At 52.9% G+C, this 26959-nt stretch overlaps 2 protein-coding genes across 9 annotated transcripts in view; one reads left to right on the top strand and one right to left on the bottom strand.

The window, feature by feature from the left end:
* The window catches only part of LOC310837206 (uncharacterized protein), a 314413-nt gene extending 289074 nt beyond the window's left edge, over positions 1 to 25339 (bottom strand). Inside the window, exons 1-5 of one of the 8 annotated variants that reach the window (XR_014560464.1) lie at positions 24059 to 24729; positions 20776 to 20949; positions 7197 to 7322; positions 3588 to 3761; positions 326 to 554 (exon numbers count right to left, since the gene is read on the bottom strand). Coding sequence is in view for 1 of the 8 variants with exons in the window: in XM_083723307.1 (XP_083579433.1) it covers positions 24764 to 24842 (79 nt within the window). In the remaining 7 variants the exon portion in view is untranslated. The other 7 variants (XR_014560462.1, XR_014560463.1, XR_014560461.1 and 4 more) reach the window with 7 other exon arrangements.
* LOC310837269 (uncharacterized protein) overlaps positions 1 to 26959 on the top strand; it is a 173292-nt gene that overhangs the window by 123267 nt on the left and 23066 nt on the right. The gene's annotated exons all lie outside the window — the stretch shown is intronic.

Below are 26959 nucleotides of genomic sequence, written 5' to 3'. Positions count from 1 at the left end.
CCCGCTGCACCAAGGATTCCTTGCCCGAGCTGCTTCAGGTCGTGGCGGATGTTCTCCTGGAGACACCTAGCTTGGTTGTCCTAGGGGATTTTAACATCCATGCCGACACGACCTTACAAGGGGCCGCTCGGGACTTCGTGGAAAGCATGGCCTCCATGGGGCTGTCCCTGAATAAGTCTGGCCCAACCCATAGCCGCGGACATGCCTTGGACCTGGTGTTTACCTCTACGGATGTTGGTGATCTGACACTAAGAAAAAGCGAAACGAAAGAAGTGCCATGGTCAGACCACTTCCTGGTGCAACTGGACTTCTCTGCGACCCATCCCCTCTGGAGGGAGGTGGGACCGATTCGGATGGTCCGCCCCCGCCACTTAATGGATCCAAATGGTTTCCAGAGAGTGGTAGGGGATGCTTTATCCCATGTTGATGGCCTTTCAGCCGATTCCCTGGTGGCCCGCTGGAATGTGGAGTTAACCAGGGCTATTGACTGTTTGGCTCCGAAGCGCCCTCTCCGACTGCATGGAGCCCGGACAGCCCCGTGGTTTTCCACGGATCTGAGGGCAATGAAACAATCATTAAGACGGCTAGAGCGACGGTGGCAGATAACTCATTCTGAAGCTGACCGGACACGGGTTGGAGCTCAATGTCGAGCCTACCAAGTGGCGGTTTTGGCCATTAAATCCTGCCGTCCAGTCAGCTCTTCCTTGCTGGCTCTGCTTGGGGCTGACCTGGGCAGGAAAAACAGAGTTGCAGCAGCGGTCCTGCCGTCCGTGTGAGATAGAGGGATAAATCAAGTCCAGAGACAGTTCGTTGCTATCTCTAAAAGCGTTTATTTACAAGCCATAAATCAGTCTCATTCCATCGGAGCTTTCCGGCATCTCTCCCGTGCCAAAAGCACACACAGCTTCTTTTCAGCGTCTCAGTCAAAAGTGAAACCAACTCTCACAGACAAAGACAGACAAAGCCTGTCACGTACGGCCCTGCTTCAGGCCACTCCCCAGATACAGGACAACAAGGAGTTTTAATCCTGTAAACTCCAAACTCCACAGCGGTAGCGACGGCGAAGACTTTCTTCACCACCTCTATTGCATCTGCAGAAAACAGCAGCAGGAGACTTTTTCAGGTGGTTCGCAATATAGCAGAACCACCTGTTACATCGGGGCCCAGCAAGGGCCACATGATCTCCTGCAATGATTTTGCTAATTTTTTTGCAGATAAAGTCGCTCAGATTCGGGAAGAGGTAGACGCCACCGTGGGAGCAGGGCCGGGGCGGGAGAGTGCTAGAGTCCTGTCTAGTCAAATTGTGTGGGATCAATTCCAATCTGTTACCTCCGAGGATGTGGACAGGCTGCTTGGACGAGTGAAACCAACCACCTGTCTCCTGGATCCTTGCCCATCCTGGCTTATAAAAGCTAGCTGGGAAGGGCTGGGTGATGGGCTTCGTGGGGTGGTGAATGCTTCCCTCCGTGAGGGAGCCTTCCCAGACCCGCTGAAAGAGGCGGTTATTAAACCGCTTCTTAAAAAACCATCTTTAGATGCGGCCATAATGGCCAACTATCGCCCAGTCTCAAATCTTCCATTCTTGGGCAAGGTGATTGAGCGAGTGGTTGCTGAACAACTCCAGGCACGCCTGGAAGAAGCGGACCATTTGGATCCCTTCCAGTCGGCATTCAGGCCTCATCATGGGACTGAAACTGCCTTCGTCGCACTGGTTGATGATCTCCGGCGGGCTAGGGACAAAGGTGAGAGCTGCTTCCTAGTTCTGCTGGATCTCTCAGCGGCGTTTGATACCATCGACCATAACATCCTTCTGGACCATCTTGAGGGGCTGGGAGCTGGGGGCACTGTCATACAGTGGTTCCACTCCTTCCTCCTGGGCCGTGTTCAGAAAATGGTGGTGGGGGATAAGTGTTCAGACCCCTGGGCTCTCACTTGTGGGGTGCCTCAGGGTTCTGTCCTCTCCCCCATGCTTTTCAACATCTAGATGCAGCCGCTGGGAGAGATCATCAGGGGGTTTGGGCTGGGTGTTCATCAGTATGCGGATGATACCCAGCTCTACCTCTCTTTTAAATCAGTGAATCACCAGTGAAGGCGGTGAAGGTCCTGTGTGAGTGTCTGGAGGCGGTTGGAGGATGGATGGCGGCTAACAGATTGAGGTTGAACCGTGACAAGACAGAAGTACTGTTTTGGGGAGACAGGGGGCGGGGAGGTGTGGGGGACTCCCTGTCCTGAATGGGGTAACTGTGCCCCTGAAGGACCAGGTGCGCAGCCTGGGAGTCATTTTGGACTCACAGCTGTTCATGGAGGCACAGGTCAAATCTGTGTCCAGGGCAGCTGTTTACCAGCTCCATCTGGTACGCAGGCTGAGACCCTATCTGCCTGCGGACTGTCGCGCCAGAGTGGTGCATGCTCTGGTTATCTCCCGCTTGGACTACTGCAATGCGCTCTATGTGGGGCTACCTCTGAAGGTGACGCGGAAATTACAACTAATCCAGAATGCGGCAGCTAGACTGGTGACTGAGAGCGGCTGCCGAGACTATATAACACCGGTCTTGAAAGACCTACATTGGCTCCCAGTACATTTCCAAGCACAATTCAAAGTGTTGGTGCTGACCTTTAAAGCCCTAAACGGTCTCGGCCCAGTATATCTGAAGGAGTGTCTCCACCCCCATCGTTCTACCCGGACACTGAGGTCCAGCACCGAGGGCCTTCTGGTGGTTCCCCCACTGCGAGAAGCCAAGTTACAGGGAACCAGGCAGAGGGTCTTCTCGGTAGTGGCGCCCTCCCTGTGGAATGCCCTCCCACCAGATGTAAAAGAGGACATAGATGTAAACTACCAGACTTTTAGAAGACATCGGAAGGTGGCCCTGTTTAGGAAGGCTTTTAATGTTTGATGTAGTACAGTATTTTAACAAACAGCAACATCTTTACCTGAACACTCCCCATCAGAAGTTATCTCAATCTGGTTGGTCTAAATTTAAATTTATACGTAAATCTCTTTCTTCACTTTGAACCCCCTCCCTCCCATTTTCATGATGAAACCAACTCTGTATTGTTTCTTTGGTAACAGAAGAGGAAAAGCGACTATTACTCACTTAATCTAAGCAAAACGGCCACAATAGCGTCAGTCTAGGCATTTGGCTCTGCGATGTTGAATGTTCTCCGTTCTCTCCTGTTTCCCCTTTTTTTGTTTCAGTTGAAAGCAATTCATGAACCCAGAACTCATACACTGACCACTAATGATGAACTATATGTTATAGATATTCTGGCAAATTTATTCTGCTATTTTACATAGCGACGAATCAGTGTTGGACATTGGTAAGGCATTCAGATCACAGAACTGATTTTAGACCTTTTGAGCTGCCAATGCATCGCGGTGACTGGGGAGCTGTGATCTATTCCTAGCTCAAATTGCCTGCAGATGACAAAGGAGCAGGCAGGCAGGCAGGTGGGGGAGCCCGAAAAAGTGCTCCCCTTCTCCATCTCCATCCGCCTGCCTGCCTCCCCCCACCCCCTAGCTGAGCAAGCCCCAATTCCTCTCTGGCTCCATCCATCCATGTTCCCATCTCCCCTCCCCTGGGACTCACCAGATCTCTCGGAGGTCCCTGGGAGGGAGCGCTCAGAGGTTGTGGGGAGGGATGCAGGAGACAACCTGACCAGGTCAACCGTCCATCTTCCCCCTTCCATCCTCGCTAAGTTCGCAGGATCTGTCTCTTTCATCGTTCCTGAAGAGTCAAGGAGCCAAAAGAAGCTGCAGGGTCCTGGGAGAGAGGAAGAAGCAAAGGGAGCCTCAGAGGCCCTGCAGGGATTCTCCTGCCCTAGATATTCTCCTGCCCCTGGAGAAGCACAAATGGGGCAGCCCCTCCCCCACAGAAGCCCCATTTCTAAACATCTCCAGTGCTTGCAGTTTCCCCTGTTTGCTCCTCACCCCACTTCGTAAGGCTGACATGTTCTGCACAGTAGTGACCTGAGAGTAGATCCCATTGAATTCAATGGTGCTTATGGACAGAACTTGGTGCCAAAACCAGTCACCATCCTGTCCCCAAGCCTTGGCCAATCATCAAAACTAAATTTTATCAATTTTATCACATAGTTCGCTTTTCTGTTGTAATCCATAAATATAATCCCATTCTCTTTTCATAGAATCATAGAATCCTAGAGTTGGAAGAGACCACAAGGGCCATCGAGTCCAACCCCCTGCCAAGCAGGAAACACCATCAGAGCACTCCTGACATATGGTTGTCAAGCCTCTGCTTAAAGACCTCCAAAGAAGGAGACTCCACCACACTCCTTGGCAGCAAATTCCACTGTCGAACAGCTCTCACTGTCAGGAAGTTCTTCCTAACGTTTAGGTGGAATCTTTTTTCTTGTAGTTTGGAACCATTCCTCCGTGTCCGCGGACACGGAGCATTTTGGTTGCCCTCCTCTGGACACGTTCCTCCTCTGCCCTCCTCTGGACATCTCCTCTTGCTTTTTATCAGTTTGTTCAGGGAGGAGGGTTCGTTCTGGTGGGCTGGATCTGGAGCACAAAGGGTCAAGTTCTGCTTGCATGAGCCCTTGTGCTCCTTCTTCAAACTTATTAGGCAGGAAAGTCAGAGGTCCAATCTGAGAGTATTTCATTCTGGGCGTCTTGTGGCAGAGCACAGAAGACATGCAATCAATTCTTTTCAGTTCTGTCAAGTAGGTCCTTCCCTAGATTTCTCAAGTGCAAGGATCCAGGGCTGTCTGAGTTAGGGGGTTCCTTGGGGTCCAGGTCAGCTGGCTAGTCAGGATTGTCACCTGCAGAGTATATGTCAACTAAAGGACAATAGTCTGCCTTGAACTGAGGACTTTTTGGAGGTGTTGCTGAATGTGGAAGCAGAGGAGCTGGTGATGCTACATTTCGGAATAATATTGAGAGTAATACACCACTCCTCCATAGATATTCTCTGTGCTTATACACTATATTCACAAACTTTACGCTCCTCTTGTGAGAAGATACCTAAAGGCTTAGGGTAGCTTGAGAGAAGTAGCTTATTTTGAGACAGAACCCATTTCCAATTCTTGTTTATCAAAACCCTCTCCCTAGTTGGTTTTGGATTCTGACAGGACAGCAGAGCATTTGATAATCTTCCATATTGTTTCATATTGAGATAGGGATCTGGTGTGCAAATTCCAGTACAGTGGTACCTCGGGTTACATATGCTTCAGGTTATATACGCTTCAGTTTACAGACTCCGCTAACCTAGAAATAGTACCTCGGGTTAAGAACTTTGCTTCAGGATGAGAACAGAAATCATGCTCCGGCGGCACGGCAGCAGCAGGAGGCACCATTAGCTAAAGTGGTGCTTCAGGTTAAGAAAAGTGTCAGGTTAAGAACGGACCTCTGGAACGAATTAAGTACTTAACCCAAGGTACCACTGTACAGTACAAGCTTCTTAAGTGTTCTGTCTGGACCCAGAGCATGAGCTACTCTTAAGTAATTTAAAAGGTATTTTTAAGTCAACTTTTTAATATGGCACTATTTTAATTTTTTTTAACATTTTTGCTCTTCTTTGTACTTATAGACCTCCTTTTGCCATGTGGACGAATTAAACCTCCCTTATTCATCTATTTTTAATGGTAGGGAAAGAGATATTGTTGTATTATCCGGTTCCACACTCTCTGCCAGACTTTATTCCAGAAGGGTTTACAAGTACCTATCAGGATGGTAAGAATTTTATGCATTCTATGTCCCTTGTTAGCAGTACAAGTCACCCAATGACGGATAATTCCTCATTTGCACCAGAGGCTTGGGAGAAGGAGTCTTTTAGCCTTCTATTAGCATTTCCTGAGGATAGTTCTGAATTTTTCTTTCAGATTAGTTCCTCTACCTGTTTAGCCTGAATTTGGCCTTGAGTCGCTTGAGCTCCTGGTCTCAGTGCCAGAGATGACTTAGCAGTTGAGCTGCCTGGGCCCAAAACCTCTTTCTGCTCATCCTTAGAGCTGCTGAGAGATCCTATAAGGTCAGTAATAGGATCTGGCTCCCGCTGTTTCTTAGCCACCTCCTCATTTTCCTTATTCACGTAAAATGGAGTAATTTTTGCTTGGGCTTTCTTAGAGAGACTCTCTTTGGAGGGTCCGTGGCACTTGGGGAGAGAACATTAATTTTGTAACTACTCCGGGTCAACAATGTCTTTCCCCTTAATTCCTCATCAAGTTTCCTGATATCATTAATAATAATAATAATAATAATAATAATAATAATCCTAGCCTGAGGTATTAGCTAACGTATTTATGGGACCCGGAGATTCAAAAAGCTTGGCTCGTTCCAGGGATGGATTTAATTTGGCTCAGTCGTGGAATCCGCTCCATCTCCAAGCTCAGTCATTTCTTTGCTCAACCAAAAACAGACAGAAACAGAAAGGAAAACAGAAAATTTGAGAGGATGTGCTGCTCTGGTTCGGCAGAAGCGGCTCAGTCCTGCTGGCCACATGACCCGGAAGCTGTATGCCGGCTCCCTCGGCCAGTAAAGCGAGATGAGCACCGCACCCACAGAGTCCGCCACAACTGGACCTAACGGTCCAGGGTCCCTTTACCTTTACCTTACCTCCATGGCCCTAAGATCTCTGAAGCCTACATTGAAGAAAGTCGGGGCAGCTCAGACCAGCCTCCTCATGGTCTGAAGACTGGTGGAAGAATATTCCCAGACAGAACAGGAGATACCGTATTTTTTGCTCTATAGGACGCACCTTTTCCCTCCTAAAAAGCAAGGGAAAATGTGTTTGCGTCTTATGGAGCGAATGCAGGGGGGAGGCAGGCAGGAAAAGCCCCCAAGAGCCGCACACAAGCTCCGTGCAGCTCTTGGGGGCTTTTCCCCAGGAGGGACAAGGGACTGACTGGCCGCTTTTGTGGGAGATGGGGGAATTCCCCCACCTCCCGCAAAAACAGGGAGAAACGCACAGGCTGCGCACAGAGCTGGGGGGGGGATTATATTTCCCCCCTTGATTTCCCTCTCTGAAAACTAGGTGTGCCCTATGGTCAGGTGCACCCTATGGAGCGAAAAATACGGTACATCTCCTATTGAAGGTTTTCCATTCCAGGAGAGTTGTGGGTGTGTGAACATCTCAGATGCTGCAGGTGGCGCTATGGGGCTCCCTCAAAATAGAGGAGGTTTGTCCTTCAGAGATCTGTATGGAGTTTCAAAACCGATCTCATGATCCAGCAGGGAGCCTTACCAGAGAGGCCACGATCCCAGGATTCTCCTCCTTGACTTCCTTCTGCAGAGCTCTCTGGTCAGGATCCAGCAAAGCCCAGTCCTCCTCTGTGAAAGGAACAGCTACGTCTTCAAAGCCCACTGGACCCTAAGAGAAAAAGGGAGAAGAGGTCCAGTTGTGCTGCTGCAGATGCAGACGGGCTTTTCTTCTCCCTGTGCTCCCCCCACGTGGGAATGTTCTCGTCTGGCTGCAGCCTCTGTTCACAAAGGTGACTTTTCCCTCAATTTGAAGGGGGTTTATTTCCTTGACCCAAAGCCCCCTCCCCAAAATGAAGGCAGCATCTGGATCCCAAGGAAGAACAGAGCTGCATATTTCCTGCGATCTCCACCCCCCTCCCTGGCTTGGCAGAGAGGACAAAGGAAGACCCCCTGCTCCCTGACTTGGGGGTCTCCCCCCACCAGGCATGATCTGAACAGGGACCCCCAGGCCCCCTCCCTGCCCCCCTGGGACCCCCTTCTCCCCATGGCACCCTCAGGGGGAGGAGAGAGGAGACTCACCCGAGTCCAGGAGAGAGAAGAAAGCAGGGAGGGAGGGGGGAGGGGGATCTCCACTCCGCCTTCACTTCCTGTCCTCTCTAGGAATCCCGCTCTGCTCCTCTTAACCCTTGCCGAGCCCAGCCCTCCCTCTCCCCGCTACGCCTGCGCTTAGGGGTTCCCTCTGCCCCCCGGAGCCCCCTCGGAGCCAGACTCGGCGCCAGGGAGACGGGGCTTCCCCAGGAGTCTCCTCGAGAGCAGGCGCCAGGGAGGAAGAGGAGTCCCAGATCCCCCCAAGGGAGACCCTTCCAAGTCTTTCCTCCAGCTCCCCATCTTCCCTGGGGCAGCCCCACTGAATCGGGAGACGCCTCCTTCCCTGGGACGTGGAGGCTGGCAGGCCCAGCTGGGCTTCTTCCAGGCTCTGGCGGAGTCAGACTTGGGGGGCCCTTTCCCCCCCTCAGTCCGCCCCCCACACCCAGGGGGTCCCCTCAGTCCTCCTTCTTGGGGGTCTCCCCCGCTCCCCCTTCTTAGTCCGCCCCCCACACCCAGGGGGTCCCCTCAGCCCTCCTTCTTGGGGGTCTCCCTCCGCTGCCCCCTCTCAGTCCTCCCCACACACCCAGGGGGCCCCCTCAGCCCTCCTTCTTGGGGGTCTCCCTACGCCCCCCCTCTCAGTCCGCCCCCCACACCCAGGAATCCCCTCAGCCCTCCTTCTTGGGGGTCTCCCTCCGCTCCCCCCTCTCAGTCCGCCCCCCACACCCAGGGGGTCCCCTCAGCCCTCCTTCTTGGGGGTCTCCCCCGCTCCCCCCTCTCAGTCCGCCCCCCCACCCAGGGGGTCCCCTCAGCCCTTCTTCTTGGGGGTCTCCCTCCGACCCCCCTCTCAGTCCGCCCCCCACACCCAGGGGGTCCCCTCAGCCCTCCTTCTTGGGGGTCTCCCTTCCCTCCCCCCCTCAGTCCTCCCCCCACACCCAGGAATCCCCTCAGCCCTCCTTCTTGGGGGTCTCCTTTCCCTCCCCCCTCTCAGTCCGCCCCCCACACCCATGGGGTCCCCTCAGCCCTCCTTCTTGGGGGTCTCCCTCCGCTGCCCCCTCTCAGTCCGCCCCCCACACCCAGGGGGCCCCCTCAGCCCTCCTTCTTGGGGGTCTCCCCCGCTCCCCCCTCAGTCCGCCCCCCACACCCAGGGGGTCCCCTCAGCCCTCCTTCTTGGGGGTCTCCCCCGCTCCCCCCTCAGTCCGCCCCCCACACCCAGGGGGCCCCCTCAGCCCTCCTTCTTGGGGGTCTCCCCCGCTCCCCCCTCAGTCCGCCCCCCACACCCATGGGGTCCCCTCAGCCCTCCTTCTTGGGGGTCTCCCTCCGCTGCCCCCTCTCAGTCCGCCCCCCACACCCAGGGGGTCCCCTCAGCCCTCCTTCTTGGGGGTCTCCCCCGCTCCCCCCTCTCAGTCCGCCCCCCCACCCAGGGGGTCCCCTCAGCCCTTCTTCTTGGGGGTCTCCCTCCGACCCCCCTCTCAGTCCGCCCCCCACACCCAGGGGGTCCCCTCAGCCCTCCTTCTTGGGGGTCTCCTTTCCCTCCCCCCTCTCAGTCCGCCCCCCACACCCATGGGGTCCCCTCAGCCCTCCTTCTTGGGGGTCTCCCTCCGCTGCCCCCTCTCAGTCCGCCCCCCACACCCAGGGGGCCCCCTCAGCCCTCCTTCTTGGGGGTCTCCCCCGCTCCCCCCTCAGTCCGCCCCCCACACCCAGGGGGTCCCCTCAGCCCTCCTTCTTGGGGGTCTCCCTCCGCTGCCCCCTCTCAGTCCGCCCCCCACACCCAGGGGGTCCCCTCAGCCCTCCTTCTTGGGGGTCTCCTTTCCCTCCCCCCTCTCAGTCCGCCCCCCACACCCATGGGGTCCCCTCAGCCCTCCTTCTTGGGGGTCTCCCTCCGCTGCCCCCTCTCAGTCCGCCCCCCACACCCAGGGGGCCCCCTCAGCCCTCCTTCTTGGGGGTCTCCCCCGCTCCCCCCTCAGTCCGCCCCCCACACCCATGGGGTCCCCTCAGCCCTCCTTCTTGGGGGTCTCCCTCCGCTGCCCCCTCTCAGTCCGCCCCCCACACCCAGGGGGTCCCCTCAGCCCTCCTTCTTGGGGGTCTCCCCCGCTCCCCCCTCTCAGTCCGCCCCCCCACCCAGGGGGTCCCCTCAGCCCTTCTTCTTGGGGGTCTCCCTCCGACCCCCCTCTCAGTCCGCCCCCCACACCCAGGGGGTCCCCTCAGCCCTCCTTCTTGGGGGTCTCCTTTCCCTCCCCCCTCTCAGTCCGCCCCCCACACCCATGGGGTCCCCTCAGCCCTCCTTCTTGGGGGTCTCCCTCCGCTGCCCCCTCTCAGTCCGCCCCCCACACCCAGGGGGCCCCCTCAGCCCTCCTTCTTGGGGGTCTCCCCCGCTCCCCCCTCAGTCCGCCCCCCACACCCAGGGGGTCCCCTCAGCCCTCCTTCTTGGGGGTCTCCCCCGCTCCCCCCTCAGTCCGCCCCCCACACCCAGGGGGCCCCCTCAGCCCTCCTTCTTGGGGGTCTCCCCCGCTCCCCCCTCAGTCCGCCCCCCACACCCATGGGGTCCCCTCAGCCCTCCTTCTTGGGGGTCTCCCTCCGCTGCCCCCTCTCAGTCCGCCCCCCACACCCAGGGGGCCCCCTCAGCCCTCCTTCTTGGGGGTCTCCCCCGCTCCCCCCTCAGTCCGCCCCCCACACCCAGGGGGTCCCCTCAGCCCTCCTTCTTGGGGGTCTCCCCCGCTCCCCCCTCAGTCCGCCCCCCACACCCAGGGGGCCCCCTCAGCCCTCCTTCTTGGGGGTCTCCCCCGCTCCCCCCTCAGTCCGCCCCCCACACCCATGGGGTCCCCTCAGCCCTCCTTCTTGGGGGTCTCCCTCCGCTGCCCCCTCTCAGTCCGCCCCCCACACCCAGGGGGTCCCCTCAGCCCTCCTTCTTGGGGGTCTCCCCCGCTCCCCCCTCTCAGTCCGCCCCCCCACCCAGGGGGTCCCCTCAGCCCTTCTTCTTGGGGGTCTCCCTCCGACCCCCCTCTCAGTCCGCCCCCCACACCCAGGGGGTCCCCTCAGCCCTCCTTCTTGGGGGTCTCCCTTCCCTCCCCCCCTCAGTCCTCCCCCCACACCCAGGAATCCCCTCAGCCCTCCTTCTTGGGGGTCTCCTTTCCCTCCCCCCTCTCAGTCCGCCCCCCACACCCATGGGGTCCCCTCAGCCCTCCTTCTTGGGGGTCTCCCTCCGCTGCCCCCTCTCAGTCCGCCCCCCACACCCAGGGGGCCCCCTCAGCCCTCCTTCTTGGGGGTCTCCCCCGCTCCCCCCTCAGTCCGCCCCCCACACCCAGGGGGTCCCCTCAGCCCTCCTTCTTGGGGGTCTCCCCCGCTCCCCCCTCAGTCCGCCCCCCACACCCAGGGGGCCCCCTCAGCCCTCCTTCTTGGGGGTCTCCCCCGCTCCCCCCTCAGTCCGCCCCCCACACCCATGGGGTCCCCTCAGCCCTCCTTCTTGGGGGTCTCCCTCCGCTGCCCCCTCTCAGTCCGCCCCCCACACCCAGGGGGCCCCCTCAGCCCTCCTTCTTGGGGGTCTCCCCCGCTCCCCCCCCAGTCCGCCCCCCACACCCAGGGGGTCCCCTCAGCCCTCCTTCTTGGGGGTCTCCCTCCGCTGCCCCCTCTCAGTCCACCCCCCACACCCAGGGGGCCCCCTCAGCCCTCCTTCTTGGGGGTCTCCCCCGCTCCCCCCTCAGTCCGCCCCCCACACCCAGGGGGTCCCCTCAGCCCTCCTTCTTGGGGGTCTCCCCCGCTCCCCCCTCAGTCCGCCCCCCACACCCAGGGGGCCCCCTCAGCCCTCCTTCTTGGGGGTCTCCCCCGCTCCCCCCTCAGTCCGCCCCCCACACCCATGGGGTCCCCTCAGCCCTCCTTCTTGGGGGTCTCCCTCCGCTGCCCCCTCTCAGTCCGCCCCCCACACCCAGGGGGCCCCCTCAGCCCTCCTTCTTGGGGGTCTCCCCCGCTCCCCCCCCAGTCCGCCCCCCACACCCAGGGGGTCCCCTCAGCCCTCCTTCTTGGGGGTCTCCCTCCCCTCCCCACAGCTTCTCCCCTTGAACTCCCGCCTGACTCATCTTCCTCTCCTCCCCCCTTCCCCTCCAAGCTCCCCCCTCAGAAAAGCCGCCTTGCATTTTCCGCCAAAAGTGCAGGCTCCGCCCCCCGCTGGCATGGCAGCCAATCAGAGGGAGGCTTCCGCCCCCTGGGGGAATTTCTGAGGGACTAAGTCCGCTGACTGGCCTGGCTCTGCTGTCCATCACAGGCCCAACCAAGGGGGGCATCTCTAGAGATCATCTCCGTCTGTCAGTTACCTGTCAATCCATTTTAGGGTTTGAGATCCTTTGAAATAACTGTGCCGGGTGCCAGAGCCCTGCGGGGCCTAAGTTTCATAAACAGTAGTAATAAATGGATGGCGGAAAAGTCTGGGAAGGGGCGAGAGGCCCCTCCCTGCCCCCCTCCAGGCTCCTCTCAGGTTCCTCCAGGGTCCAAAGCCGCTTCCATTTTGGGGGGGGGGGCCAGGAAGGGAGTGGTCCCTGCAGCTTCGCCTGCTGGAAAGGGGGCGACATGCAAGAGGCCAGCCTGGCAGGGTTGTTGTGGAAGGAGGAGCTCCTGGGAAGGAAGGAGGTGCCAGGGAAATGCCATTCTGCCAGTAAGGTGCCTCCGTCTCTCACTCCTCTTCCAAACGAGAGCCAGGGGTGTGTGTATATATCTAGGTAGGTAGGTAGGTAGATGATAGAGATAGATAGTAGATAGATAGATAGATAGATAGATAGATAGATAGATAGATAGAGCCCTAAACGGCCTCGGTCCAGTATATCTGAAGGAGCGTCTCCACCCCCATTCTTCTGCCCGGACACTGAGGTCCAGCACCGAGGGCCTTCTGGCGGTTCCCTCGCTGCAAGAAGCCAAGTTACAGGGAACCAGTCAGAGGGCCTTCTCGGTAGTGGCACCTTCCCTGTGGATGCCAAAGAGATCAACAACTACCAGACTTTTAGAAGACATCTGAAGGGAAGTTCAGGGAAGTTTAGAGTGGCTGGGGAAGCCCAACCAGATGGGCGGGGTATAGATAATAAATTATTATTATTATTATTATTATTATTATTATTATTATTATTATTATTATTATTGAGATGTATGTGTGTATAACAGACAGGCACATAATTTGGCCACCGGCCCTTCCTCCCGCTCCAAACATAGAAGGACCGGTTGCCCTGACCCAACATGGCCTCTGCTCTTTCTGGCCTCCTTGGCAGCGTCAACTCCGGGACGGCCCTCCTCGCTTGGTGAATGGAGGGGCGAAGTCAACTTACACTTGGACGTGGAGGCTGTCAGGGCCTGAAGCGCAGCAGGACAGGCCCAGCTTTTCTCCAGCTCCGCTTGGCCAAATGCAGCTGCTCCCCTTCAGGCCGATGTTCCCCTTCCTAGAAATGGGGGCCTAATGCTTCCCTCGCTCTCTGCTCCCTTCCCTGAGTACTTGCACCATTCAGTGCTTTGGACGCAGCCCCGCTTCCCTGGCGGAACAGCAGGATTAAGGGCACCAGGAATATCTACCCTTTACGAACTCCAGAGGGGAGCTTCTCGCTCCTCTTGTGACAAGATTCCCAAAGGCTGAGGGTAGCTTGGGAGAACTAGCCTCTTTTGAGACAGCACCAATTTCCATTTCTTCTGGATCAAAACCCACAAACACTCTGCTAGGATTTTTCCAGAAGGTTTTACAAGTATCTATCAGGATGGTAAGAATTTTATTACAGTGAGCCAAAAAGGATTTTATGTGTTCCATGTCCTCTGTTAGTAGTAGTACAAGGCGCCCAATGACTGATAATCCCTCCTCATTTGTCCGAAAAGGTTGGGAGAAGGAGTCTTCTATCCTTGCTTTAGCATTTCCTGAGGATACACCTGAAATTTGCTTGTTTAGCCTGAATAGGGGAGAGACGTGTGTTGTTGCATCTGGGACACAGGAAGTGGTCCGGTTGTTAAGATGCAGACGGACTTTTCTTCTCCCTGTCCCCCCCCCCCCATGTGGGAATGTTCTCGTTTGTCTACATCCTCTGTTCACAAATGTGACTTTTCCCTCAATTTGAAGGGGGTTTATTTCCTTGACCCAAAGCCCCCTCCCCCAAAAAGAAGGCAGCATATAGATCCCAAGGAAGAACAGTTGCAGTCCTTCTGTAGCCTTATGAGGCTTTGCCCTCGAGTGGGAAAAATATTGCGCCCGGGAAAGGGAAAATGGGAGTCAACAGACACTCAAGGAATAGTTTCGGAGAAAAAGCTTTATTTCTACCATCCATGAACTGGTAGAAGGAGCAAGTGTGATAACTCACAAACAAGCACGGGTTCACAGCCATTTGCACAGAGCATATATTCCCCTTCCAGTTCCCTCCCCTTTCTCCTCCTTCTGAAAAGTTCTGCCCCATGTCTCCTGAGCATGAACAGAAAGTTCCCGTCTTGGGACTATTTTGGACTGTTCCCAGGAAAAGGGGGTGAGAAACCAAAGGGGGTTTCAGAGTGTTCAGATATGTTTCATTCTCCTGTAAGAAAGTTGCAATCTGGTTTTAACAAGGCCACTGGCCTTAGAAACAAAAAGGCTTTGAGAAGCAAAGGACTCTGTTCTCCACCTTCGTTTCAGTCTTTTTGTTGCAGCAAGAGCAATATGCTTAGCTAATGCTTTTAGCCTTAGAGGGGGAAAAAAGCTTTGAGAGTTCCTGAGGCGAGGCTTGGAGGCCTGGCTGGGGGGGGGGGATTCACAAAATCTATAGGATGCATTGTGTTTTAGCTTGTGTTGTTTTATATATATTTATTGTTCATTTATTTCATAAAATTTATTTTAAAAAACCTGTAAAGTTGTTTACAATACAAAAAAACAAAGAAACAACACCACCACTGCAGTAAAATCAATAAAAATTAACAAGCCTACTTTAAAACAGAGAAAAGCTAAAATATTAAAAGAGATTAAAATTACTTTAGCTTCCTATGTGATCATGGTATCTCCCCTGCCAGGTAAGTAAGATTTGGGTGGTATGCGCATCTATGGAAAGAAAAGAAAAAGGGTTACAAATCGTTTGAAAACCATATCTTCCGGAAAGGAAATAAATAAGAGGGACTGTAAACTCTCTCAGTATGCAATAACAGCAGCGAGAATATTGATGGCTCAAAAATGGAAACAAGAAGAGGTACCGACCTTGGAAGAATGGAGAACAAAACTGACAGACTATGCAGAACTGGACAAATTAACTGGAAAAATTAGATTTGAAAGAGATCATAAGTTTTTAGAGGACTGGGGAAAATTTAGAGAATATTTGAAAACTATGTGAGGAATACACAACGCTAGTGTGTTTTAAAGAAGCTTTGTGGAAAAAATAAGGAATATTGCAAGAATGTAAATGAGGATAGAAAAATTGTATTTAAAGGCGATACTAAAATCAAGGAATGTGATGTGAAGATAGAAATCTAACTCCGGATGATTGTCAGAGGAGTTGAGGGAGGTCCAATAAGCTAAAATATGTGATGTGAAAATTTGTATGATTGGAGATTTTATGGAAAAAAAATTTTAAAATTTTTTTAAAAAATTACTTTAGCTTCCTAAGCATCTGGGTATGCTTGCCTAAACAAGAATGCTTTTAGCAGGTGCCAGAAAAGTGTATAGAAGAGGCATGTGCTTTATTGCAAGAGGCGGAGAGTTCCAAAGGGCAGGTGCTGCCACACTAAACAACGCAGTGCTGGAAAGGGGGTGAAAGGCAAACGGCCAGCCTGGCAGGGTTGTGGAAGGAGGAGCTCCTGGAAGGAAAGGAGGTGCCATGGAAATGCCATTCTATTTTTTTAAAATAATATTTATTAAAGTTTTAAAGGTTACACAAGAAAAGGAAAAAACACCATATTAAACAAAACAAAACAATACATCACAATAAAAAAGAGCAAAAAAGAAAAAAGAAAAATACAAACAATTAAAACAAAAACAAAAAGTTCAAACCTTCACATAACTTATTTTTCATTTGCTTGTTTCCTTGACCTCCTCACACCTCCCTTTTTATATTCTAGTTCTAAAAGTCAAGAGCCTCCGTCTCTCACTCCTCCAAACGAGAGCCAGGTTTGTGTGTGTTGTTACAGGAAAAATCCGAGGGCTCCCTTGGACAAAACAAAGACACCAACCAGGATAACTTGGAGCAAAACAGCAGCCTGTAGGCTTGGTCTTTATTGAACTGTTGCAACAGGGTATTCCCCTCACGTGCAGGAGAGAGGAAAGACCCCGAAGAATAGTGTGCAAGGTCTTATAAAAACTTTTGAAATTCCCCTCCTCTAGGTCTAGCCCACCCCCAGAAAGGAGGGGTTGAGGGAGGCATACATTACAGAAAGGAGGGGTTGTGGGAGGAGTTGGTGGTAACTTGAGTGTCTTGTCACCTGGCTGGTTCCTCCTTCCCCCCTCCCCTTCCAGGAATTTCTAGGAGACAAAGGGGATTTTGCAGTTTCCTGCCCCCTGAGGGAAGATCTGATCAGTGTCCTTCGTTTGAATCCACTCCCATATGCAGGTTCTTTGTGATCTTGATTGTCTTCTGTCTGGGATCATCAGGGTTGGCATGGGCAGGGCTCCAGTGTATGTGCTGAGACAGTGAAGGGATTATGGCTGACTAAGTCACCCCCCTTTGTTAGTTCTTGTCATAGGGAGTAAAATAAAAATGGAACAGTGCAAATCCAATGTATGGTTGATTTTCTATGAATTTATAACAGAAATGTGGCGTATGTAGTGTGTGAGTGTGAAGTTTATACAAACAGAATGACTGGGGTGGGGGGGTTCCTGCTACAGTGTGAACATATAGAGTGAGGAGAGAAAGTATTTGATCCCTTGCTAAATTTGCTTTTTTGCCCTCTGACGAAGAAATGCCTAGTCCACAATATTAATGGTAGGTTTATTGTAGCTGTGAGAGACAGAATAACAACAGAGAAACCCAGAAGACAAAAGTCAAAGATTGATGATGATGATTATTATTATTTTTTGTTCCTGTTCCTACTTTTCTCTCTTTTATTTATTCCCAATATCATCCCGATTTTAATCCTTTATCTTATCTTGACAGCCACTGGCATGCAACTTTAATCATATTTAACAGATCTATATGTAAATTAACATGCAAGATGAACATTTTGCTCTTCTTGTTGTTGTCCATCAATTTTTTTCGGTGCAGTCCCTCCTCAGAAGGCCCTATTTCGTTCCACCGTCTTACCTTCCAGGACTCTGGGCTGTCTTCCTACTTTCCTTTGTTTAGTTAAAATTAAGACACATGTAATGTATTTTAACTGACTGATCTTTTCCCAAACCGAAGAATCTTCTGTGTGGGAGTCATAAAGCCAAGGCAGAGGCTTGTAAAAACTGCAGGGTGCCCCCTGACATTCCTCTGGGCAATGATTACCTTATATGGTAAAGGGGCAATAAAAGCTTGACCGGATGAGGTAACATGAGATTGGCAAACGGCCATGCGGCTGGACAGAACAAAGGACAATAAAAAGTGACCGGAGAGGAGAAGAAGTCTGAATGAGCTGCTCTCTCTTATTATGGAAATATTGCTGGCTTTCTGTGTCTTTATTTTATGCTAAACAAATGCCACTTGTGACGGCTGGCTCCAACACTTCTGGAAGAGACCACACTGTGCGATAGATTTCACAGTTAATAATTGTTTGGTTCCTCTAGAATCCAAGCTTGCTCCCCCTGAGCCCTAAGGGAAGCTTGCAAAGATCAAAGATTCACCTTCACTTTTATAAATCCATATATGACAAAAGTCCATGCAAGCAGATGTGGTTTCCTGTGTGAAATATTCCCCAGTTGTAATCTGTCGGTTGTCTGCAGCCCCCTTTGAGAGGGACCCCTTTTTCAAACCCGTATAAATTATTTGGTGGGCAAGGAATGAATCTTTTCCCACATTCCAAACACTAAGACGTTTTCTCTCTTGTATGGATTCTTTGATGGGAATTGAGATAACCACTCTGACGAAAGCTCTTTCCACATTCCAAGCACTGATAGGGTTTCTCCCCTGTATGAATTCTGTGATGATAAGTGAGACTATCCTTCCGACTGAAGCCCTTTCCACATTCGAAGCACTGATAGGGTTTTTCCCCTGTATGAATTCTTTGATGGGTAGTAAGACTTTCCTTCCGACTGAAACCCTTTCCACATTCGAAGCACTGATAGGGTTTCTCCCCTGTATGAATTCTTTGATGGGAAGTGAGCTTGGGGCCCTCCCGGAAGCTTTTCCCACATTCCAAGCACTGATAGGGTTTCTCCCCTGTATGAATTCTTTGATGGGAAGTGAGACTATCCTTCCGACTGAAATCCTTTCCACATTCGAAGCACTGATAGGGTTTTTCCCCTGTATGAATTCTCTGATGAGAAGTGAGATTCCCCTCCTGACTGAAGCTCTTCCCACATTCTGAGCATTGATAGGGTTTCTCCCCTGTATGAATTCTGTGATGGTAAGAGAGTGTGGCACTTTGACTGAAGCGCTTTCCGCATTCCAAGCACTGATAGGGTTTCTCACCTGTATGAATTCTTTGATGGGAAGTGAGCTTGTGGCCCTCCCGGAAGCTTTTCCCACATTCGAAGCACATATAGGGTTTCTCCCCTGTATGAATTCTTTGATGGGAAGTCAGATCACCACTCAGACGAAAGCTCTTTCCACATTCCAAGCACTGATAGGGTTTTTCCCCTGTGTGAACGCTTTGATGGGAAGTCAGATCACCACTCAGACGAAAGCTCTTTCCACATTCCAAGCAGTGATACGGTTTCTCTCCTGTATGAAGTCTTTGATGGGAAGTGAGTTCACTACTCACACGAAAGCTCTTTCCACATTCCAAGCACTGATAGGGTTTCTCCCCTGTATGAATTCTTTGATGGGTAGTAAGACTTTCCTTCCGACTGAAGCCCTTTCCACAATCCAAGCACTGATAGGGTTTCTCCCCTGTATGAATTCTTTGATGAAAAGTGAGATTCACCCACTTACTGAAGCTCTTTCCACATTCCAAGCACTGATAGGGTTTCTCCCCTGTATGAATTCTTTGATGGGAAGTGAGATCACCACTCAGACGAAAGCTCTTCCCACATTCCAAGCACTGATAGGGTTTCTCCCCTGTATGAATTCTTTGATGAGAAGTGAGATTCCCCTCCTGAGTGAAGCGCTTCCCACATTCCAAGCACTGATAGGGTTTCTCCCCTGTATGAATTTTGTGATGGGAAGTGAGGTGACCCTTCCGATTGAAGCTCTTTCCACATTCGAAGCACTGATAGGGTTTCTCCCCTGTATGAATTCTTTGATGAGAAGCGAGATTCTGGCGGTGACTAAAGTTCTTCCCACATTCCAAGCACTGATACGGTTTCTCCCCTGTATGAACTCTTTGATGGGAAGTGAGATTCCCCCAGTGACTGAAGCTCTTTCCACATTCCAAGCAATTATATGGTTTCTCCCCTGTGTGAACTCTTTGATGCAAAGTGAGATTACCCTTTTGATTGAAGCTCTTTCCACATTCTCTGCACTGATACAGTTTCTCCCTACTCTGTGTTCTTTCGTGTGAAGTGAGGCTATTCCTTCGAATGAAGCTCTTTCTTTGATGGGAGGTGAACTGGGAGCTCTGACGGATCTTCTCTACACACTCTGAATATTTGTATGACTTCTCCGCTATGTGGATTCTGTTGTGCTCCCCCTTGTTCTTCCCTTCTGATTCATCACCATCTGCAATGAAGAGAGATGCTAATTAGAGTCTCGGGAGGAAATGGGAACTCCAGATTATTGAACAATGTTAATGAATGCTTGTGACAGAGGAAGAACTGAAGAGAATGTGATGTGAGGTCGTCCAATAGTTTTCATTTTTTTTTTTGTTTCCTGGTATTAACTGAGATATTGCTTGGCTTTTATCTGGGATGGATATTTTTGTGGCTCAATCATGGAATCCACTCCATCTCCAATCACAACATGTTATGATCCAACAGGGATCCTTACTGAGAAAGTCCATGATCCCACGATTCTCCTCCTTGACTTCTCCTTGACCTCCCCTGGGTGAGTGCCTGAGGGCCCTGCTCTTGCCACTAACCACCTGGCCCGGGGCGGGGCCTCAAGCCTCAAAAGGACTGCTCTGCTGCCCAGGAGGACTCAGGGGGGGGGCGCAGAGTTCTTTAAAAAATGTTTTTAAAAATTCTTTTGAATTTTTTGTATGTGGGGGTGGTGGTGGGGTGGGGTGGATGTTTGGTTGGGCCTGGGAATTTGTTTGATTTTGGTGTTTTTGTAATTTTTACAGTTTTTTGTTTGTATTGTTTTATTGTTTTTAAAAGGTTTTAGTCATTGTTTGAGGACTATCCTTGCCTCCGGGTCTGGTCCTGACCAGATGAGGAGCATGGGGAGCCCTGCAGGAGTTCCCCGCAAGGCTCCCCACGCTGCGGATAGCAGCCTGCCGCCTGGCGGGCGGGGCACCCTGAAGCAGAGCGGCCCTCGCACCGGGCAGACATCGGCCAGCCCCACAAGCTTGGGGGACAGCAGGGAGGTGCAGTGCCGCCATCCTGCTGTTCTTCGACCTCGTTCGGTTTCCCCGACCTGCTTTGGGGGGGGGGGAATAAAGGGAAATTTCCCCCCCTTTATTTCCCCCCCAAAAAACTAGGTGCGTCCTATAGGACGGAGCGTCCTATGGGACGAAAAATACGGTAATACATGGAGGCCTCATCTGCGTTCAATCTGCAAAGCAGGATCAGATTCCTTTAAAGACTCGTGGCTTCTAGTGCTGCGTGACGGATCAGTGTCTGACATTGGTAGGGCATTCAGATCACAGAACTGGTTTTAGACATTTGGAGCTGCCAATACATCGCGTTGGGTCGGGAGCTGTGATCTATTCCTGGCTCAAATTGCCTGCAGATGACAAAGGAGCAGGCAGGCAGGTGGGGGAGCCCAAAAAGGTGCTCCCCTTCTCCATCTCCATCCGCCTGCCTCCCCCCCCCCACCCCCTAGCTGAGGAAGCCCCAATTCCTCTCTGGCTCCATCCATCCAGGTCCCCATCTCCCCTGCCCTGGGACTCACCAGATCTCTCGGAGGTCCCTGGGAGGGAACGCTCAGAGGTTGAGAGGAGGGATGCAGGAGACAACCTGACCAGGTCAACCGTCCATCTTCCCCCTTCCATCCTCGCTAGCTTTGCAGGATCCATCTCTTTCATCCTTCCTGAGGAGTCAAGGAGCCAAAAGAAGCTGGAGGGTCCTGGGAGAGAGGAAGAAGCAAAGGGAGCCTCAGAGGCCCTGCAGGGATTCTCCTGCCCTAGATATTCTCCTGCCCCTGGAGAAGCCCAAATGGGGCAGCCCCTTCCCAACAGAAGCCCCATTTCTAAACATCTCCAGTGGTTTCAGTTTCCCCTGTTTGCTCCTCACCCCACTTCGTAAGTCTGGCAGGGTCTGTCCAGTAGTGACCTCAAGGTAGAACCCTTGAACTCAGTGGGGCTTATGGACAGAACTTGGTGCCAAAACCAGTCACCTTCCTGTCCCTAATGCTGAAAACTGCAACCACAGAACATGGGCAGAAAATAGCAGAGTAGCATTACAGTGGTACCTCAGGTTAAGTACTTAATTCGTTCCAGAGGTCCGTACTTAACCTGAAACTGTTCTTAACCTGAAGCACTATTTCTGGGTTCATGGAGTCTGTAACCTGAAGCGTATGGAACCCGAGGTACCACTGTACATGTACTGTAGGTGCCTGCATGCTGGGTTCTTTGTATGCAGAGCCCAGTTCACAATCTTTGAGCTCTCTCATCGCAAGCCAGGCAGGTGTTGTGGCCATATTTGCCTCTTGCATGGGGACCAAATCTTTGGGGAAGCTTTTCATCTCCAATTGGTAGGAAAGAGGGTTCATTAACCTGCTTGTGGGGGGAGGTGGCTTTTCAGCCCATAAATTCAACTCATGCTGGAATATCTGGTGGGCTGGATCTGGAGCACAAAGGGTCAAGTTCTGCTTGCATGAGCCCTTGTGTTCCTTCTTCAAACTTATTAAGCAGGAACGTCAGAGGTCAAATCTGGAGAATATTTCATTCTGGGCTTCTTATGGCAGAACACAGAAGGCATGTAATCCATTCTTTTCAGTTGTCAGTAAGGTCATTTCCCAGATTCCTCAATTGCAAAGACCCCGGGGTCTTTGAGTTAGGGGGTTCCTTGGGGTCCAGGTCAGCTGGCTAGGACACAGACAAACTGGAATGTGTCCAGAGAAGGGCAACCAAAATGGTCAAAGGCCTGGAAATGATGCCTTATGAGGAACAGCTAAGGGAGCTGGGCATGTTTAGCCTGGAGAAGAGGAGGTTAAGGGGTGATATGATAGCCATGTTCAAATATATAAAAGGATGTCACATAGAGGAGGGAGAAAGGTTGTTTTCTGCTGCTCCAGAGAAGCGGACATGGAGCAATGGATCCAAACTACAAGAAAGAAGATTCCACCTAAACATTAGGAAGAACTTCCTGACAGTAAGAGCTGTTCGACAGTGGAATTTGCTGCCAAGGAGTGTGGTGGAGTCTCCTTCTTTGGAGGTCTTTAAGCAGAGGCTTGACAACCATATGTCAGGAATGCTCTGATGGTGTTTCCTGCTTGGCAGGGGGTTGGACTCGATGGCCCTTGTGGTCTCTTCCAACTCTATGATTCTATGACTAGTCAAGATTGTCACCTGCAGAATCTTTGTCAACTAAAGCAGGATAGTCTGCCTTGAATTGAGGACTTTTTGGAGCTGTTGCTGAATGTGGAAGCAGAGGAGCTGGTGATGCCACATTTTGGAATAATCCTGACACTGATACACCACTCCTCCTTAGATATTCTCTGTGCTTAGACACCATCTTCACAGACTTTACGCTCCTGTCGTGACATGATTCCCAAAGGCTTAGGGTAGCTTGAGAGAAGTAGCTTATTTTGAGACAGCACCCATTTCCAATTCCTTTTTCTGAAAACCCTCTCCCTACTTGGTTTGGTTTTGGCTTTTGACAGGACATCAGACCATTTGATAATCTTGCATATTCTTTCATATTGATATAGGGATCTGGTGTGCAGATTCTAGTACAGTTCAAGCTTCTTAGTGTTCTGTCTGGACCCAGAGCATGAGCTACTCTCAAGCAGGTTAAAAAGCTTTTTAAAGTCAACTTTTTAATATTGCACTATTTTTTAAATTTTTAACATTTTTGCTCTTCTTTGTACTTTTAGACCTCCTTTTGCCATGTGGACGAATCAAACCTCCCTTATTGATCTATTTTTAATGGTAGGGAAAGAGATATTGTTGTATTATCTGGTGCCACAGACTGCCAGATTTTTTCCAGGTTTTACAAGTACCTATCAGGATGGTAAGAATTTTATTACAGTCAGCCAAAAAGGATTTTAAGCATTCCATGTCCTCTCTTAGTACTACAAGCCACCAAAGACTGACAGTCCCTCTTTGGTCCCAGAAGTTTGGGAGTAGCAGTCTTTTATACTTGCTTTAATTTTGAAATTTTCTTTCTCATTAGTTCCTCTACCTGTTTAGCCTGAATTTGGCCTTGAGTCGCTTGAGCTCCTGGTCTCAGTGCCAGAGATGACTTAGTGGTTGATCTGCCTGGGCCCAAAACCTCTTTCTGCTCATCCTTAGAGCTGCTGAGAGATCCTATAAGGTCAGTAATAGGATCTGGCTCCTGCTGTTTCTTAGCCACCTCCTCGTTTTCCTTATTCACGTAAAATGGAGTAATTTTTGCTTGGGCTTTCTTAGAGAGACTCTCTTTGGAGGGTCCGTGGCACTTGGGGAGAGAACATTAATTTTGTAACTACTCCGGGTCAACACTGTCTTTCCCCTTAATTCCTCATCAGGTTTCCTGATATCATTAATAATAATAATAATAATAATAATAATAATCCTAGCCTGAGGAAGAAATTGAGCCTGAAATGATTGAACAATGCAAATGACTGCTTGTGAAAGAGGAAGAAGGGAAATGAATTACTTCCTTTTTTGAGAAAATCTGCTCCAACTCCAAGCTCAGTCATTTCTTTGCTCAACCAAAAACAGAGAGATGCAGAAAGGGAAACAGAAAATTTGACAGGATGTACCTCCACGCCCCTAAGATCTCTGAAGCCTACATGGAAGAAGGCCTGGGCAGCTGAGACCAGCCTCATCCTGGTTTGAAAAGGCAGGATTGGTGGAAGAATATTCCCAGACAGAACAGGAGATACATCTCCTATGGAGAGTTGTGGGTGTGTGAACATCTCAGATGCTGCAGGTGGCGCTATGGGGCTCCCTCAAAATAGAGGAGGTTTGTCCTTCAGAGATCTGTATGGAATTTCAAAACTGATCTCATGATCCAGCAGGGAGCCTTACCAGAGAGGCCACGATCCCAGGATTCTCCTCCCTGACTTCCTTCTGCAGAGCTCTCTGGTCAGGATCCAGCAAAGCCCAGTCCTCCTCTGTGAAAGGAACAGCTACATCTTCAAAGCCCACTGGACCCTAAGAGAAAAAGGGAGAAGAAAGATGATATTTTTCTACACATTGCTCTGTTCTTTTCTGCCTCTTAATAGCTGCATTGTTTTAACATTATCCTTTTCCTTCATGCTTACTTCAGTATCTTAATGGAACAATTTTGTTGTGTATTTAAATGATGGGGGAGAGACATGTGTTGTTGCATCTGGGACACAGGAAGTGGTCCAGTTGTGCTGCTGCAGATGCAGACGGGCTTTTCTTCTCCCTGAGCTCCCCCCACGTGGGAATGTTCCCCTCTGGCTGCAGCCTCTGGTCACAAAAGTGACTTTCCCCTCCCTCTGAAGGGGGTTTATTTCCTTGACCCAAAGCCCCCTCCCCAAAATGAAGGCAGCATCTGGATCCCAAGGAAGAGCAGAGCTGCATATTTCCTGCGAACTGGCCCCTCCCTGGCTTGGCAGAGAGGACAAAGGAGGACCCCCTGCTCCCTGACTTGGGGGTCTCCCCCCACCAGGCATGACCTGAGCAGGGACCCCCAGGCCCCTCCCTGCCCCCCTGGGACCCCCTTCTCCCCATGGCACGCTCAGGGGGAAGCGAGAGGAGACTCACCCGAGTCCAGGAGGGGCTTTTGCAAAGGAGAGAGAAGAAAGCAGGGAGGGAGGGGGAGGGGGAGGGGGAATTTACCCATGGAGGACCTTGCCCCCTCCCCCTCCACTTCCCGTCCTCTCTAGGACTCCAGCTCCGCTCCTCTTAACCCTTGCCAAGCCCAGGCCTCCCTCCCCCCTCTGCCCCCCGGAGCCCCCCTGGGAGCCAGACTCGGGGCCAGAAGGGGCTTCCCCAGGAGTCTCCTCGAGAGCAGGCGCCAGGGAGGAAGAGGAGTCCCAGATCCCCCCAAGGGAGACCCTTCCAAGTCTTTCCTCCAGCTCCCCATCTTCCCTGGGGCAGCCCCACTGAATCGGGAGACGCCTCCTTCCCTGGGACGTGGAGGCTGGCAGGCCCAGCTGGGCTTCTTCCAGGCTCTGGCGGAGTCAGACTTGGGGGGCCCTTTCCCCCCCTCAGTCCGCCCCCCACACCCAGGGGGTCCGCTCAGCCCTCCTTCTTGGGGGTCTCCCTCCGCCCCCCCTCAGTCCGCCCCCCACACCCAGGGGGTCCCCTCAGCCCTCCTTCTTGGGGGTCTCCCTCCGCCCTCCCCTCAGTCCGCCCCCCACACCCAGGGGGTCCCCTCAGCCCTCCTTCTTAGGGGTCTCCCCCACTCCCCCCCTCAGTCCGCCCCCCACACCCAGGGGGTCCCCTCAGCCCTCCTTCTTGGGGGTCTCCCCCGCTCCCCCCTCTCAGTCCGCCCCCCACACCTAGGGGGCCCCCTCAGCCCTCCTTCTTGGGGGTCTCCCTACGCCCCCCCTCTCAGTCCGCCCCCCACACCCAGGAATCCCCTCAGCCCTCCTTCTTGGGGGTCTCCCTCCGCTCCCCCCTCTCAGTCCGCCCCCCACACCCAGGGGGTCCCCTCAGCCCTCCTTCTTGGGGGTCTCCCTCCGCTGCCCCCTCTCAATCCGTCCCCCACACCCAGGAATCCCCTCAGCCCTCCTTCTTGGGGGTCTCCCCCGCTCCCCCCTCTCAGTCCGCCCCCCCCCCACCCAGGGGGTCCCCTCAGCCCTTCTTCTTGGGGGTCTCCCTCCGACCCCCCTCTCAGTCCGCCCCCCACACCCAGGGGGTCCCCTCAGCCCTCCTTCTTGGGGGTCTCCCTTCCCTCCCCCCCTCAGTCCTCCCCCCACACGCAGGAATCCCCTCAGCCCTCCTTCTTGGGGGTCTCCTTTCCCTCCCCCTCTCAGTCTGCCCCCCACACCCATGGGGTCCCCTCAGCCCTCCTTCTTGGGGGTCTCCCTTCCCTCCCCCCTCTCAGTCTGCCCCCCACACCCAGGGGGTCCCCTCAGCCCTCCTTCTTGGGGGTCTCCCCCGCTCCCCCCTCAGTCCGCCCCCCACACCCAGGGGGTCCCCTCAGCCCTCCTTCTTGGGGGTCTCCCTCCGCTGCCCCCTCTCAGTCCTCCCCACACACCCAGGGGGTCCTCTCAGCCCTCCTTCTTGGGGGTCTCCCTCCGCTGCCCCCTCTCAGTCCGCCCCCCACACCCAGGGGGTCCCCTCAGCCCTCCTTCTTGGGGGTCTCCCTCCCCTCCCCACAGCTTCTCCCCTTGAACTCCCGCCTGACTCATCTTCCTCTCCTCCCCCCTTCCCCTCCAAGCTCCCCCCTCAGAAAAGCCGCCTTGCATTTTCCGCCAAAAGTGCAGGCTCCGCCCCCCGCTGGCATGGCAGCCAATCAGAGGGAGGCTTCCGCCCCCTGGGGGAATTTCTGAGGGACTAAGTCCGCTGACTGGCCTGGCTCTGCTGTCCATCACAGGCCCAACCAAGGGGGGCATCTCTAGAGATCATCTCCGTCTGTCAGTTACCTGTCAATCCATTTTAGGGTTTGAGATCCTTTGAAATAACTGTGCCGGGTGCCTGAGCCCTGCGGGGCCTAAGTTTCATAAACAGTAGTAATAAATGGATGGCGGAAAAGTCTGGGAAGGGGCGAGAGGCCCCTCCCTGCCCCCCTCCAGGCTCCTCTCAGGTTCCTCCAGGGTCCAAAGCCGCCTCCATTTTGGGGGGGGGGGCAGGAAGGGAGTGGTCCCTGCAGCTTCGCCTGCTGGAAAGGGGGCAACATGCAAGAGGCCAGCCTGGCAGGGTTGTTGTGGAAGGAGGAGCTCCTGGGAGGGAAGGAGGTGCCAGGGAAATGCCATTCTGCCAGTAAGGTGCCTCCGTCTCTCACTCCTCTTC

This window comes from Podarcis gaigeae (genome assembly GCF_964106915.1).
Source record: "Podarcis gaigeae genome assembly, chromosome: 2".
Classification (NCBI taxonomy): Eukaryota; Metazoa; Chordata; class Lepidosauria; order Squamata; family Lacertidae; genus Podarcis; species Podarcis gaigeae.
Note: the sequence above shows the minus strand (reverse complement) of the source record. Positions and strands in the feature narration are given on the sequence as shown.